The 16,886-nt window shown below is 44.5% G+C and overlaps 1 protein-coding gene across 2 annotated transcripts; it reads left to right on the forward strand.

Moving 5' to 3' along the window:
* The first annotated feature begins 75 nt into the window (after window positions 1-75).
* On the forward strand, window positions 76-16,876 carry Slc17a4 (solute carrier family 17 member 4). 2 transcript variants are annotated; one of them, XM_050142420.1, is made up of 12 exons: window positions 76-157; window positions 6,783-6,909; window positions 7,605-7,789; window positions 8,821-9,054; window positions 9,141-9,228; window positions 9,670-9,756; window positions 11,861-11,979; window positions 12,091-12,252; window positions 13,228-13,360; window positions 13,437-13,584; window positions 14,746-14,836; window positions 16,742-16,876. In XM_050142420.1, the coding sequence occupies exons 2-12, from the start codon at window positions 6,819-6,821 to the stop codon at window positions 16,868-16,870; spliced, it is 1,467 nt and encodes a 488-aa protein (XP_049998377.1). In that variant the 5' UTR covers window positions 76-157; window positions 6,783-6,818; the 3' UTR covers window positions 16,871-16,876. The 2 variants fall into 2 exon arrangements, with proteins under 2 accessions (XP_049998377.1, XP_049998379.1); XM_050142422.1 differs by lacking the exon at window positions 6,783-6,909 and having other exon boundaries at window positions 101-157.
* The last annotated feature ends 10 nt before the right edge of the window (window positions 16,877-16,886 follow it).

A 16,886-nucleotide genomic window follows, 5' to 3' on the forward strand; every position in this document is an offset into this window, starting at 1 on the left:
AAGTTAAACATTAAATAGCCGAGCCAATAAAAACATCCAGTTAGTGAGATAAGGGCTAAAGGTTCTGGGTAATCATTTACTCCTAAGGGTTAGACAGCGGCACAAAGCCCAGAAACATAATGACCGGAACCAGAACCACGCGCACTGCCTTCCTCAGGTTTGCTTTTAAGTCCTTGCTCTGTTGTTGCTGATTTGGGAATATGGGCCTTCTTCTGTTGAGATGGTAGGAGGCGAGCAAGACTGTCTCTCTTGGGAGATGGTTCTGAAAAGTGAGGCAGGATGCTGCCTTTCCCTGAAACAAATGAGGACCCTGGGAACTCCAGAAGAAGAGGGATGGAGGAAGGGAAGAAAAAAGGGAGGACGGGAGGGAGGGAGGGAGGGAGGGAGACAGACAGATAAAAAGATAAAGGGTGGGGGGGAGGAAAGGGAGAGAAAGGGGGAGGAGGAGAGAGAACATAGGCTGAAGCCACTAGAAATAAATAAACGGGCATCGTAAACTCAGGGTTTACATGTCTGGGGGTTATTGATGCTGGAAAATGGAGCAGAGCACCCATGCGTTTAACTTGCATTTGCGAAGTGCATTAATGTGAGGAAATAGCATCAACCAACAGATTGAGGCAATGACAGCTTATGTCTTAAACAATGTGTTTACCAGGCTTCAGAGATCAACTTAACCAAAACAGAGTGATCACGGGAATTACACTGGGAAGTGGGGGACAAAACAAATAACACCCCTTATGGCTTTGGACAGTGGTTCAGAGTAAAGAGCCTAGACCGGAAGAAGTTTTGGGGGTTGTGGATGAGAATGATGCCATGTTTCTCACAAGGAGAAAACATTTAGAGTGGAGACCAGCGCTATTAACCTCGCCATTCTCACTGCAAGCCCCACTCGGGCGGGGTGGGAAGCAGGTTAAGGCCAATAGCTCAGAAAGAAACAATATCGCTAAGAAAAATTGCTAAGATTCGCTGGCCCACCTGCTTTCCCGGCTCTTTGTAATTTCCCTGCCCTAAAAGGAAATAGTTAAGACTGATAAATTTCAAATTTATAGCTCTGCCTTAGCCCACAAAACTGAGGTCTGCTGGGCGGTCTTCCTTTCTGTGTACAGTGGGAAGAAAACCTTTGCCCCACCCCTGTCCTCACAGCTCCATTGGGCATGACTCACTCTTACCTCAAGCCACGTAGAGCCTCCAATGGTTACTGTTCTGCCTGTCGCATCTCCACACCCATCTCTTTACCAAGTCTTACTGGCTCATTTCCAAATCACTTGAATGTGGGCTTTTTCATGGCAGGCAGCTCAGCCCAGCCAACATCGACTCTGCACCCAGGGTGTGAACAATTGCTGCCCAAGGCTGCTGTTCCCAGGCTTTCCACATGCGTCACACGCTGGCTGAAGTAATCTCAGTCCCTGAACAGGCCTGTGGGAGCCTGCATCCTGTGACCACTGCCTGTTGCTTTGACTGCCGCTCCCCCCTTGAATCTCCTTTCTCACTCTGTGTGAGCTACGCCAGACTGCCTCTGCCTTCCAAAGCAAGCTGAAGCTACTTGTTTCTTTTGCTGCCATCCTCGCATGCAGCTGGACTTCCCTTTCAGCTCAGAGATAGCCACAGGGTACCTGCAGACTAGGTGGTTGGACTAGGCAAAGCAGACGCCCTAGCTGTCACTATTAGGCCCTCAGTCACTATCACTCACACTCTCCCGCTCCCTTCCCAGTTATGCCTTTCTTGTTTTTTTTTTTTTCCCTGATCATATTGCACACTCTCACTCACCAGGGCATGCATCCTGCATGTTGTCCATAGTCCTGTCTCTTTCCCCCCTCATCCTTGTCCCACCCTCACCCTCTAATTGGCGAATTCACTTATCTCACAAACTCAAGAAAGCCCAATTCCAGGCATCCATGCTCTGGTGAAGTATGTATAGAAAGCAGCGAGTGAGAGCCAAGACCTCCAGTCATGCTGGAGAAAGCCATGGAAGCAACCCATTCCATATAGTCCACAAGTGTTTACTGAATCCGTGAATGAGCCAGCAATCACGAGCTCCGAAGCCTTGCTTCCCTGGGAGGGTCTATAAAGCCATGAGATAATGGGGCCCTGGATTCCATCTTCAGTTCAGTGAGTGGCAAAAGTTTCTGGTCAACACATCTCCCTAAGGCGTGGCCAACAGCCAGAACCTCAGTTTAGTTTTTCCAGCAGAATTCTCGGGCTCGACCCACTTGACTCCGCCATTCAGTGTTGGTTTGGACTGAGTTGTTTGTGAGTTCATTTCTGAATCCGATGCAGCCTGGCAGGTCTAACCGCAGAGGGTGGGAGTCACGATCCTGTCTGTGACCGCTCACTTTGAGCTGTAGTAGTGACAAGCCTGGACATTAGGTGACCTTTGTAGTGACTCCGAAACACAGGATCATCCTGAAGCCAGCACACGCGACACATCTTTAATATGAACAGATTTCATATTCCCTAGATGGCAGGTGTAGAATGGCTTCACCTCACGAGAAACTTCATCCACCCTTACTTTCCTTTAAATCAGTTTGGCCCTTCAACTTCTGTGTTCATTATCAGGTGGTGAGAAGCCATTTTAGACTCCATGTAACCCCAGTCTCCTAGGTCGTAGGCTTGACACAACAGAGAGCATGAAGTTCCAAACTTTATATAATGAGACGTCTCAATTCCAGGCTGGACCCGGGAGGGAAGGGGCTGTTTGGATAGCACCCCTGTTCCCTTCCTTAGTCAGCCACTTCCCTCTCCTCTCAGCCTAGCTGAAGCTTCTAACCCTTCCAGGGCTGGACTGGGGCAACGGAGGCCAATATGAGGAGGGGTGCCTTTTGGCTGGTGCTTAGCCCACGCTGCATCTTTAGAAGGCCTCACTGGGGACTTTGGGGGTTCTTCTCCTGTCAGGGGTGACTCATGTCTTTTGGTCCTTTCCTCAACTGTTGAGCATCTGTTAGTCCACTTCTGTGGTCACAGAACAGCTTCTTAGGCAGGGCTTGTGGGCAGGTTTTAGAAAGCTGGGACTTTGACTCCTTTCAAGTCATCTACATCTGGTTGACCTGGAATGTGGGGCTCTGTGCCCCAGCATTTTTGCACTTGCTACCGTGAAGATACCACAGGCATTTAGTGTGGGGTGGGCTTTCTCCTCTACTCAACGGATACCCACAGTCACAGCTTATGTGCTCTGAACTGAAAGACATGAACTCACCAGTTCCCTTCTCTCTGCCTTTCTGCCTCCACTCTTTCCCACAACAAGCTCCTTTGGGCATACGTGTAACCCTATAAATGCCTCTCTTTCTCTTTCATAACATCCAGGTGGCTAAGCTGTTCTGTTTGTTCATCACAGTTGGTTTGTGCCCCTGAGCTTGGTTCAGTAGCATCTTCCTCTGAGCCCTCTGAGATGGTCTCTTCCAAGTTCAGGTAGGGCTCATCATTTAGGATTATTACACACACACAGAGACACGAAGATCCATGCACATACATATACACATGAGGATACCATCAGCAACAACAATTTGCGCATTCTGCAGGTTGCAATTACAGTTTTTTTGTGGTAAATATTTGTTGTTGTTGCTTTAAAACTTTATTAATTTACATTTATGTTTTATTTGTGTGTGTTTGTGTGTGTGCGAGCACGTGCATGTGTGCACACACTATATAACCTGCGTATAGTACGTGAGGAAACCCTAAGAGAGCTGTGCTGACCAGAAACCCGCTGGGTTAACAGGTGGTTGTGAGCCTCCTTGAATTCAGGGGCTCTTCTGAAAGAGTAGCAAGTGCCTTTAACCACGGAGCTATCACTCCAGACTCTTTCCAATTTGTTTTCAATCACATCAATACTTCACAAACACTGATTAGACACCAGAGATGAAATGAAATTCCCGTGTGACCATTTTGACCTTTCTTGCTTCCCCCTACAGAGAGGACAAAGCCTATTAGACGAACGGGTCTTACTTAATTCTTCTTTCATAACTTTTAGATCTCTTATTTACACATAAAGTATGTGAGGTGTGTCTTCGTGTGAGTTTGCGTTATTTAAATTTAGTTTTCTACAACCTGCTTTTCACCCAACAACTTTATTTGTTCTCTCATTTTCTTTTTAGTTTTTCGAGAACATTGCACAATGTGTATTTAGCACATACAATCCTCAGATCCACTCCCCACTTCTCTCCACCCAAGTTTGTATCCTCTCTCTCCCTTCCCAGCGGTTATCAATTGGCCATAGCTCCTCAGCTAGGGGACGGCCTTTGTGCACAGCTCCCCTCTCCGTGCTGGGGTTTGGTCTGGCAGAGCTTGCCCAGGTCCTGTGCATGCTGTCACGAGCACTGTGAGCTCATGTGTGCCCCTTCCTGCTGTGTCTGGAAAACACTGCATTATTTTCTTGTTGTCGTCTACCCCTCTGGCTCTTGAACTCTTTCCACTTCCATTTCCATATTAATCCCCGAGTTTGTGAGGAGGGGGAATGATGTGTGTATGCGGTGTGCGTGCATGCATATGTGTGTGTGTGTGTGTTCCATTCAGGGCCAAACATTCTGCAGTCTCTTATTTTCCACATCTTGACAAATTTTGTATCTCTGTCTTGCTGTAAAAAGAAGTTTCTTGATTAGGGCTATAAAATGTATTAAATTATCGAATTAATATATTATATTAATATATATTGTATATATAATTATATATTAAATATATTAATTTATATCTATTAATATATTAAACCATTAGGAGTTGGTTTAATAATGTGCCCATGCAACAGAATGATAACAGTGGGATCAGTAGGCTATATGACCCACCTAGCCACAAGTTCTTGGCCAGTTAATGGTACCAGGTCTGAATTTCTTGTTGTGGAGTGGGCCTAACTACAAGTAGAAAGTGGTTGGTTATACTCAATGATCTTTATGCCACTTTCCTGTCGTGATTCGCATAAGAAGACCCCATAGTTCCAAGCATTTCAATTCTTGATCCCCAGTTGGTGGCACTGTTGGGTAGTGAGTGCTATGCCCCAAGTGGCTTGGTTTTGCAACTGACTCGGGACAGTGAGGGAATGAAAAAATGACAGACACACATACAGAAAAGCTAGGATCGAGTAGGGTGTGTGTACCCTGAAGGAGCTGCACCTACTTCTCCTACAACTCAGAACCTTAGCATCTTCTCATGTACAGCGCATGGAGAAGTTAGCTCGTCTTGGTAGGAGGTCTTTGTAAGCGAGCAGCCTGAGTCTGTAGACATCCGAAAGGAAGGAGCTGCAGTCGCTAGCTAGTTTTTGTATCCATGTGATCAGTCATCTATAAACACTGGTACTAGGACCAGAAGAAGAAGGCTTTGCCAGTTTCAAGCCTCTCCCACATGCAGAAAGGATTTGCCATCTCTCATGGGTTTGAGGGCTTGGTCCTTGTATGTCTGTGCCCATGTCAATAATACAGATCCACCCTGGACTTCATCATTCAGGGCTTCCTCTGCTCCCTGGAGGGTAGGTTTGGAGGGCATAACCTTGCTGGAGGAAGGATGTTACTGGGAGCAAGACTTCAGGTTTCCAGACCATGTTCTATTCCCAGCGTGTAGTCTCTGCCTGGTGCCTGCAGTTGAAGATGAGAGCCCTCAGCCACCTGCTTCTGCTGCCTTGCCCTCACTCCACTATCGTGGGTTCTGTCCTCTAAAATTGTACGCTCATACACTTTCCTCTATCAGTTCCTGTGGTCATGGTGTTTCATCACAACGATAGAAAATTAATTGACATAGCGTGTCTTTCCTGGCCAGTGGTTTCCTGCTGAGTAAGGCTGACAATCAGCTTTCTCCTCTGGCAGTGTGCATAGACCCTTCCAGCGCTCAGAAACCCAAAATCAGGCTCTTTGCAAGACGGAACCGCTAAACGGTCTCTCTAACCCCTCTTTAATCACTTTAAGCATCTTTATGTAACGTTAGAGGCTCATATATTTGGGGAAGTTTCCATCTATCTTCTGTGGGTTACATCAGAGGACTTGGCTTAGATGGGCTGCATCTCTGGATGTTTATCATTTTGAACCTCAAGCTCATAGTAAGTGGAACTTCACCTGTAGTGATTGGTTGTGATCTGTGTATATCAAAAGAACAAGCTACAACCTAAGTTCTCAGAGAATACAGTGTGAATTCAAAACCCCAGTTTGCCAGGAATTTTTAGAGTCCCTGTTTTTAAACCAGCGGCTGGGGAAAGGGTAGAGATTCTTCAAGTTAGTTGTCTCTGCAGCTTCTGGGTATGTGTTAGGCTCTTCCTCATAATCTCATTCCTGACATGGACCTGGCTTCATCCTTCATAGTGACTGGGCCACACTCCTGTACCCCTGATGGACCCTGCCTCTATGCCCCACCCCTACATTACGGAAGAATTAGTGCATGACTCTAAGCTTTCATTGTATCCATGGAGGTAGCTCTTTCTAGCTTTGGAACCCTGTGCCTCAAAGAACAACTGTTTGCCATATTTTACCTAACCTAAGAATTTTTAAGGAACAGTTTCCACCACCCCAGAAAATTTAATCTATTGAAATCTTCCAGATAAAGTTTCAAATAAGTGTATAAGTTTTCATGTACAGGTGTTACAAATACCAGCTTAAGAACAGGGAGCAAACAGATGTAGAAAGAATCTTATATTGATCTAGACAATCCAGGATAGATTTCCCATTTCAGAGATACAGCTAGTAAGACTTGTGGTAAATATAGCTTTTCCAAGGTCTCACATTTTGTTAATGACAGCCAAGGATGGGGACCACATCATATAAGATATAGGATGCTTTCCTGTCTGTGTTTGCTCTTACATTGTTTTATTTCAGTAAGTAGATGCTGAACCTTAGGAAGAGGGAGAAAAAATGCCTACTGGAGCAGACATCAAGGAAAGAGTGGGAGACAGTTCCCATGACAGCAATTCAAACATGACCCAAGAACAATCCTTCAAGAAAGGTAAAAATCACACACAAAGAACTCTGGTTATGCGGAAAATAGGATCTAGGCACCCCAATTTCCTCCTTCTTGATAGGTAGCATTTTTCTAACTAGTGACCCATAGAGCTAAATAGTGATAAAGCATTTTTACTCCTAATTATTCAATTTCTCATAGGTAATCTCAAAGGCATACAGAACAGATAAGAAAATGATGTAGGTGGGTCTTCTATCTATCTGTTGTTTCATTGGTTAATTAATAAAGAAAACTGCTTGGCCTGATAGGTCAGAACACAGGTAGGCAGGGAAGACAGAACAAAATGCTGGGAGGAAGAAGACAGTGAGGCAGTCGCCATGATTCTCCAACCTGAGAAGGACGTAGGCTAGAATCTTTCCCATATTCTTTTAAACACTGCTTGGCCCATTAGTTTCAGCCTCTTATTGGCTCTCTCTCATATCTTGCTTAACCGAGTTCTAATAATCTGTGTAGCACCTCGAGGTGATTGCTTACCGGGCCCTGGAAACCTTATTTCTGAGGCTGGCTCTGCTACCAAAGGAACTAACTCTCCATCTTGGGAGAATGGAGACTCCACAGAACAAACTGTACCCCCTATATTCCTGAGAACCAAACAGACACCAGTCTTTTGCCTCCTCCAGACCTAGAAACCGTAAGAAGAAAGCAGCTGACTACATGACCTCTGTCCCTTTTTCTCCTAGGTTTTTGTTCACTGCGGCATGGCCTAGCCTTCATCTTGCAGCTCTGTAATTTTTCGATCTATACCCAACAAATGAACTTGAGCATTGCCATAACAGCCATGGTGAACACCACAGCAGCAACCAGCCAGCCCAATGCTTCCACTGACTCACAGGACTTCTGGAATGAAACAGTACAGGAATCTAAGGTACTGATATGTTTTGTGAGAGTCTCAACTATTTCTTTGATTCAAGGACCATCTTATGAGCAAATGAAATTTCTTTAGTATGAGACCATAAAGATTATCTGAGGGGATTTTTATCTCTCTCTATGTAATGCCTATAAGTGAAACCTTGGCTAAGTCAGAATAAATCATGGTTCCTCATTCAATAAAAATAAATTCTTCTTCTATATGGATGAAAATCAACCCCAACCAGGCTCATAGATTATGTGCCCTCTCTTCCACATAATGCTCAGTATCTCAGCTATGATGTTTCTTTCTTCATGAGCTTCTCTTTCTGTCTCTATCTATTATGCATAATATATGTGTCTATTATAATATATAAAATATAGTAGTTCATATAGATTCTATATGAAGATGAATATTATATGTATTTGCCTTTCTGAGACAGAGACTTTTTATGTTTGTCTTCAAACGCCTTATCCTCCTGCTTCAGCCTCCAAAGTACTTGGATTCCAGGCAAGTACCAGCATGAACTCCTGTAATTTTTTTGTTTGTTTGTTTTTGTTTTTTGAGACAAGGTTTCTCTGTGTAGCCTCGGTGTTTATCCTGGAACTAGCTCTTGTAGACCAGGCTGGCCTTGAATTCACAGAGATCCACCTGCCTCTGCCTCCCAAGTGCTGGGATTAAAGGCATGCACCACCACTGCCCTACTGTGATTCCTATATTTTAATTGGTCAGTTAATCATGTCAGGGTGATAGAAAAGAATATACTATGCATATACTTAAGTTTTTTTTTCTTTATGAAACTGGTGAATTGAAAGAATTGAGCAGTGTTGAAATGAACTGCACATTGCTTTCTGTGTCCAAGTCTTGCAGTGAATAGTCAAACAGCTGAGCCAGATGTGAAGCACAGCTGTAATCTAGTGACTTTGGGGGTTGGAGCAGAAGGACTAAGAGATCAAGATCATCCTGGGCTGGCAAGAACCTATCTCAGACCAAGATGAAATGAAACAAGTCACGTATGTGCCAAACAATGGACTCTTCTTGTTGCCTAGGCCCCGGTGTATGACTGGACGCCAGAGATCCAGGGTATCCTCCTCAGCTCCTTGAGCTATGGGTCATTCTTAGCTCCGATACCCACTGGCTATGTGGCTGGAGTATTTGGAGCCAAGTATGTGGTTGGAGCGGGTTTGTTAATTTCTTCAGTGCTGACTCTCTTCATCCCACTGGCGGCTGACACTGGAGTAGCCTTGCTCATTGTCCTTCGGGTCATCCAAGGAATCGCTCAGGTATCAAGATCTTTACGCAGTATAACTGGCAAATATCTATGTTCTAGAATGATCTCATATCTCTAAGAATGAATAATTTCCTCCAGGTTATGGTATTAACAGGTCAGTACTCAATATGGGTCAAATGGGCTCCACCATTGGAAAGGAGTCAACTCACCACCATTGCAGGATCAGGTAACTGGTATCTGAATCTCATTTTGTATGCACTCATTTTGTATGTACTCAGCAATGGACTACTAAGAGAACAAAAACCTTGTATCCTAGTCACCCTGTCTTCATAATCCTTACTTTGAAGAACTAGATAATCTTTTTTTTATCAGAATAGCATGTTACCAATGCAGCAAACATTCTTGGATTTTGTATGCATTAATTTCTTTTACCCTCATAAGAACCTTATAAATCAGCTAAGTAGTATGTACACAGTGTAAAAAAATCCAAGACACAAGTAGACTGATAAGTGTCTGAGATCATATGGCTCCTGAGGAAGGAGCAGGGTTTGTATTGTTGTAGTCTTGATTGAAGCTCAAACCCTCATTCACCATCACTCAACTCTGTAGGAAGTGTATGGATTCCCAAGACCAGATCTCATCCACATACCCTGTATCTTTTGCTCAGGGGCAATGCTTGGGACCTTCCTTGTCCTCATTGCTGGTGGTCTTCTTTGCCAGACCCTCGGATGGCCTTATATCTTCTACATCTTTGGTGAGTTTGTTCATTTTTAAAATCTCAGAATGTTTCTCTATGACAATGAATGCTGGGTATCTGGGATGAATGTATCTTTGGTTATCTAAATTCGAAATGGATAGCATTTATGTAAAGTTGGCAATGTTCAAAATTAGTCATGGTCAAAATCTTGCTGATTTATAAAAGAGCATCTAGATTTTAGTATTCTGGGGGCTGGAGAGATGGCTGAGCAGTTAGGAGTATTTGTTGTTCTTGCAGAGGACTCAGGGTCAGTTCAAAGCACTCACAAGATAGCCCATAACCTTGTGTAACTCCAATTCTAGGAGACCCCATGCCCTCTTCTGACCTCCACAGGTGCACAAACACATATGCAGACAAAACACTCATGCATATAAAACAAAACAAGTAAATTTCAAAAGACAAACTAGTATGAATTTAATAGTTTGGCTATATAGTTGAATAACCTTCTGACTTTAGGACATCAACATTGTTATTGTTTATAAACACTTGGAGGTGGGAGACCAGTCCCAGGAGGGGCAGCAGCAGGATACCTGAGGCCTTGGCACGGCAGCGACAGGTCTCCAGAGGCCTCCAGAGGTTCCTTTGGTGTGTGCAAAACCAAGGTGGGTGAGAGACAGAAAGATATGCCATGCAGAGAGAGAGTTTGGGTATAGTGTTTATTTAGTGGGCTAAGGAGAGGAAAGGGAAGCTGGAAAGGGAGAAGAAGGGAGGAAACGGCAGAGAGAAAGAGAGGAAAGGGTGATAAAGAGGGATAGAGAGAGAGGGAAGGGGGAGTGAGGCAGTAGTTACTTCTTCAGAAAAGGAACAGGGAGAGAGAGAAAGAGAGAGAGAGAGAGAGAGAGAGAGAGAGAGAGAGAGAGAGAGAGAGAAGGCTGGAGAGGAGGCAGGGGATCTGCTTGCGTGGTGGAGGGAATGGAGGGTTGGGAGTGGTTGGAGCTTATCTCTTAAAGGACAGGGTACCCAGGTGACAGGGAAGGTCAGAAAAATAATAACAAGCATACCCCTTTCTAAGCAAGGGAGATGGCTCAGTTGGTAAAGTGATTACCATGTAGGCATAAGGAGCTGAGTCAAAGTTCCAGAACTCATGTTAAAAATTGGGTATCATGGTGCACATCTGTAATCTTAATACTGGGGAGGCAGAGACAAGCAGTACCCTGGACTTGTTGCCAGCCAGTGCATCCTCCTTAGTAAGTCCCAGTCCATTAAAAAATACTGTCCAACAATGAGGACCCTAAGAGAGACAGACATACATGGATCTAATCTACATGGGAAGTAGAAAAAGACAAGATCTCCTGAGTAAATTGGGAGCATGGGGACCATGGGAGAGGACTGAAGGGGAGAGGAGAGGTAGGGAGTAGAGAAAAATGTAAAGCTCAATAAAATAAAATTAAAAAAAAAAAAGAGAAAGTACTGTCCAAAAACTAGGTGGCTGACACCTGAGTGATGGCACTCAAGTTTGATGAGCCACATTGCCACTCCGCAGTGATGACAGTGACTTCTCCAACACTGTGGAGAATGAATTAGATTGATGGTGATTAATTTCATTCTGCATGTAGAAACGGTCTAAGTAATCAGTTGCACATAAAACAAGAAAGATAAACGAAAGGCAGGAAAAGGCTCAGTGGAGAAGCTAACCTTGCAGTCCAGCAGGAGGAGCACCAGCCGGTGTTCAGTTGTGAGGGCACGTGCACTGAGAGCTTGTGTGCATCTTCAGTGTAACACGTGTGTGCTTCAAAGCCTCTGGGAGCTCAGCGGTTGGAAGCAGCTGCCGTTCTTCCTGGCGTCCCACGGAGCAGCTGGTGGCCTCTATTCTCTTTCTCTCATCTGCCTTGGCTCATGGAGTCACTGGAGCGCCTTCCTCCCTAGAGGACAGGGAAGAAACTCTCTTGACACCTCAGCTGACAGCTGCCCTAGGCAAAAGCAAGTTACATGAACAAGATCTAAGTCAAGTGGTGGTGAAGTACCCTCCATGACAGAGCCATTCAGGATTACAGTGTCGGGGATGAGGGTGAAGTACCTGCACTAGTTATTCTATCGGTTGCAGAAATCATCCAACTGAAGGAAAACGCCAGCACAGTGCTGACAGGCTCTTCTATCACAGGTGGAATTGGCTGTGCCTGTTGCCTGATCTGGTTTCCTCTCGTATACGATGACCCAGAGAATCACCCCTTTATCAGCACTGCTGAGAAGAGATACATTGGGTGTTCACTGGCTCACGAGGTACATTGAAGAATCTCCCCGTCAGTTTCCCTACCCCTGGGCATCTCAGAGAGAGAGCAGGGGCGCTCCTACCTCGCGGTGGAGGGGGTAATCACATGTGTTTTCTTTTAGGATTGCTCGCCAGGCTGGTCTCTTCCCATTAAAGCCATGGTCAAATCTCTCCCACTTTGGGCTATTGTAGTTTCTTACTTTTGCCAATATTGGCTGTTATCCACAATGATGGCATACACACCCACATATATCGGCTCTGTACTTCAAGCAAACCTCAGAGACGTGAGTATAAAGAAGGTGTACCCGGTTACTGTGTTTCTCTGTGTGATCTCACTCATGGCCACGGGATGAGGAATTTAGGCCAGGACCCCTCACAGGAAACACAGCCAGGTAACTTGGATTCACACTGACCTCAGTGTGGTTCACTGCTTACTTGGCTCCAAATCAGGTCACGGTGTCATATTTTTAAAAGTTCTATGCAAAGAATTCTATACTTAATGAAGTCAGCATTTATAAACAAGATTTTTCTATTGGCAGCATAAATTTTTTAAGGATTAATTAATTCTGTTGTAAATAAGATGTTATTAGACTTCTTTTCCTTCCTTCCTCCCTCCCTCTTTCTTTCTTTCTTTCTTTCTTTCTTTCTTTCTTTCTTTCTTTCTTTCTTTCTCTCTTTCTTTCTTTCTTTTCTTGATTTTCCCCCCAGAGATAGGGATTCACTAAGTATCCTAGGTTAGCATGGAATTTACTATGTAGCTGGCCCCCAAATTCAGGTCTTATTTCTACCTCTTCACTGTAGGATTCCAGGCATATACCACCAAGCCTAGCTCAAAATCTTTAAAATAATTATTTCTAAGTGACCTTTATATACGAAGAGAGCGCTTATCATTTTATTAAAATTATCGAAACCAGGTGTGGTAGTGCATGCCTTTAATCCCAGCACTTGGGAGGCAAAAAAAAAGATGTGTGTGAGTTTGAGCCAGCCTGCTCTACATAGTGAATCCTGGAATAGTTATTAGCACTACATAGTGAGACCTTCTGTCAAAAAAAAAAAAAATTTAAGAAGATTGAGTTATGTGCGCATTTCCCCTCCAGAACTACAGTTAATTTACAACTCTAGTAACAAAGAATTTCATTTGCCCTGGAAGTGATGTGTGTAAAATGCAAAGCCACAGACCCGGGCCATCTCTTCAGGATCAGTCGGGGCCACAGTGGGGAATGCTGCGGCTGCTTGTACTTACTATCTCCAATTTCCAGAGCGGAATCTTGTCGGCCCTGCCGTTCGTGTTCGGCTGTGTCTTCATTATCCTGGGGGGACTACTGGCAGATTTTCTCCTCTCCAGGAAAATCCTCCGACTCGTGACTATCAGGAAGCTCTTCACTGCAATAGGTAAGGGCCAAGGTGGATGCTCGGCGAATGCGAGAGCTCTGGAGCCTCTTTTTTTATGGCTTTTGTTCTGCTGCAGGGGTCCTTGTCTCATCTGGGATCCTCGTGCCCCTGCCGTGGGTCAGCTCTAGCCGCAGCACCACAATGGCCTTCTTGGTTCTGTCGTCGGTCTTCTGCAGCCTCTGTGATTCAGGGGCCCTCATAAACTTCTTAGATATTGCTCCAAGGTAGGGACCCTTTTGCCTCATCCTCATAGAAGCTCAGTTCAAGTCCAGGAACCCTAGCTACCCTTGCTCTGAGACAAAGGTAAAAGATAGTGTATGTATCAGGTCACAGGGACAGTAATATCAGCGCTACGTCTCTGCAGTTCCTGGAAGGGACTATGGGCTAGTCGGGCATTGTGAATGCCACCTTTCCTAGCTGAAACAAGAGCAGTCTGTGGCCATGCGGACACTTCCCCTGTAAGTCTCTGCTGAAGAATGCAGCAGGGCCATTGGATTGGTTACTGAAAGTTCTCAAGAGATCCCATCATGGAGGTCCATGTGAAGCTTAAATAAAGGGGGAATGGGGTTGAGAGAAATGGCTCAGTTGGTAAATACTTGCCAGGCAAGCATGTGGACTCGAGTTCCATCCCCAGAACTCACGCTGCAAAAAATTAAAATGAAACAAAGAAAAATAAAACAAGGCAGGTATGTGCACTTGCAATCCCAGTGCTGGGAAGCTGGCAAGAGGTACGGATCCCTGTGGCTTGCTTGCAGCTGGCCTAGCCTACTGAGCAATTTCTATGCTAATGAGAGACAAATGAGAGACAATATTCTGAAAGAAACATGGACAACTGAAGAATGATACCCAGGGTCATCTTCTGTCCTCTACTTGTAGCACACATATGTACATGCATACCGGCACACATGTGAACACATATACACCCACAAAAATAAAGGGGCAAGACATAGAACCAAAGGAAAGAATCATTATCTCTGGTGTGAGTCATGCTAGAGAGAACTGAGACCAGACATAAAGCTCCTGGGGTCTAATCCGGGCAACAGGAAATGTTTCATCTTTACACAATGGGCCCCTGAGACACGTAGGAGAAAGGCTGGTCAGAGAACAGCCATGTCATCCCACGAAGGTCTTGGACACAGAAGGAGGAGGCATTTTATCCCGAAACAGGGCTACGACATTGGCCTCAATAGCAAGAGCCAAGAAGTTGACACGTTAGCATAGACTACCCCTGAAAGGCTGAGCCTGTAGCATAGGAGTATAAGGATCATTAGTTAGCATACGGTGTTCAAGTTTATTATGCACCACCCTAAACCTCCCCAGAGATAAGCATAGAGACAGGACAGCGAACGCAAACCTTTGCTTACCTGAGACTTCCCCCTTCCCAGGTATGCTGGCTTTCTCAAAGGACTACTGCAAATCTTTTCGTATATAGCGGGAGCCGTAGCTCCTACCGCTGCTGGATTTTTTATTGGTCAGGTAAGATTAAACATTGTCAGAAATATCAGTAAGAGAAACTGAATAGCGGTAGTTAGTAGAAGTCGGTCTAAGGTGCTGGTAGTTCCTCAGTGAGGAAGAACTCAAAGCACATGCGTCTGGAGCCCTTAATAAGCCCTTCATTCCCAGCTCAGCTTCTGAAGGGAAACTCCATATTCTGTGGGTATGGTGTGTGTGAGAATGCTCAGGGCCGAGGGCTATGGTTTGTGAATTCTTACAGGATGAGCCTCTCATGTTAAAGTTCTACATCCAGTAATATTAATATTCATAGTGTTTCTCCTATAGTATTGTATAATCATTCAGCGTAGTTTGCCTCAAACTGAGTGCTCTCAGGATTTTGGGGAGGTTTTCAGTGTTAACATCTTGAATGCTCTGGGAAACCCAGGATGAGGTGGTTTTCTGTCTAAGGAAGCTAACAAGTCTTTGGAAATGGATGAACAAGATGTTTAATGAATGGCAGAGGGGAAAGCTCCCTGCACCTCACACCTGTGCTCCTGAGTGTTCATTAAATGCCTTGCTTGTCAGTCCGAGCAGAAGCACCCAGGACCAGTGCTGCTGGGATGCTGGTTTTCATTCTGAAGCCTCTATCCCAGAGTTGTGCTGAAGGAGCCTGCTTGTTTGTTTCCCAGCTGCCCGGCAGCTCAGACCAGAAATAATCACACAGAAACCATATTATTTAAATCACTGCTTGGGCCATTAGCTCCAGCTTCTTATCGGCTAACTCTTACATATAAATTTAACCCATCTCCATTAATCTGGGTATCACCACATGGCTGTGGCTTCTGGCATCTGTCTCTAGTGGGGCTAAATGGCTTCTCTCCTGACTCCTCCTTCTCTCTCCCAGCATTCAGTTTAGTTTCCCCCCGTCTACCTCTATTCCCTGCATAGGCCCAAGACAGTTTTCTTTATTCAGGAATGGTAGTTACAGCATACAGAGGGGAATGCCACATCAGAGTTGCATTCTTACATCGTTAAAATAAGCATAGCAATGCTGTGCGTGCTTGTAATTCCAGCACTTGGGAGTCCAGTTTGGCCTACATTGTCAGACCCTGTTTTACAAACAAATCCCTAAAAGAAGAAAAAAGTAAGAATAAATATATAATTAAACCTGATAACTTGAACATTACCTAAGAATTATATAGACATACCTTTCACATGGAAAAGGATGTCTGTGAGATTTATGAAAATCTCACTTCTAAGCTTCCCGTGACTTTCTATTAATAGCTCAGAAAAAGACAGGAGATTAGCAAAGAATGGATTTTTTATCAAGTCCCCTTTTGCCTCGAAGCTTTCTAGTCTCTGAAAACACACTATTAGGGATTGGTTAAAATGAAAATTCTCATATAGACCTTGTTTCTCTTGCCACTTGACTGACTGATTAGTTCATTCATTTAGTCATTCATTCATTGATTCAAAAAACTATTAAATGTTAGTGTGTATTATGTCCATGGTTTTAACAAACAAGCACACAAAAGTGTCCTAACCCTGTCCCATTAAATCTACAATGAAAAACAATTGACAGAAAACTGAAGTAAATTATAGACAGATTGGTGGTAAGTGCTGAGAGAAGCGGAGAGTAGGAAACAAGACCAATTTATCAATATGGCCAAAGACAGAATCTTTGAAAAGGTGACTTTAAGCAAGTACTGGAAAAAAGTGAGGGAGTGAGTCAAAAGAGTGCCTGATGGGAAATGCTTTCTAGCTAAGGGAAGAGGGGACTGATGGCCTAATGTTAGACACGCAGCAGTATATTCCAGGAGCAAGATATGCTCGTGGAGGTTGGGTTGAGTTAGGAGAAGGAGCATCAAGGCATAGCACCCCAACTTTTCTGAACCAGGGGTACAAGAAGTAGGCCACCATTGCTAACAAGTAGTTTCCTGCCTCCAGGATCCAGAGCTTGGCTGGAGAAATGTCTTCTTACTGGCAGCTGCTATTGATGTTGTAGGCCTGCTCTTCTACCTTGTCTTCGGCCAAGCAGAGGTACAGGACTGGGCTAAGGAGCAGACCCATCTCTGAGAAGAGTGAGCAATGT

Source organism: Alexandromys fortis, unplaced genomic scaffold (assembly GCF_014885135.2).
Source record: "Alexandromys fortis isolate MF-2015 unplaced genomic scaffold, M_Fortis_MF-2015_v1.1 scaffold_5, whole genome shotgun sequence".
Classification (NCBI taxonomy): Eukaryota; Metazoa; Chordata; class Mammalia; order Rodentia; family Cricetidae; genus Alexandromys; species Alexandromys fortis.

Coding starts and splice junctions, on each gene's coding strand:
- Slc17a4 (XM_050142420.1), top strand. CDS start 6,819: ATGCCTACTGGAGCAGACATCAAGGAAAGAGTGGGAGACAGTTCCCAT. Junction 6,910..7,604: donor AGAACAATCCTTCAAGAAAG/GTAAAAATCACA, acceptor TTTTTCTCCTAG/GTTTTTGTTCACTGCGGCAT. Junction 11,980..12,090: donor GGTGTTCACTGGCTCACGAG/GTACATTGAAGA, acceptor GTTTTCTTTTAG/GATTGCTCGCCAGGCTGGTC.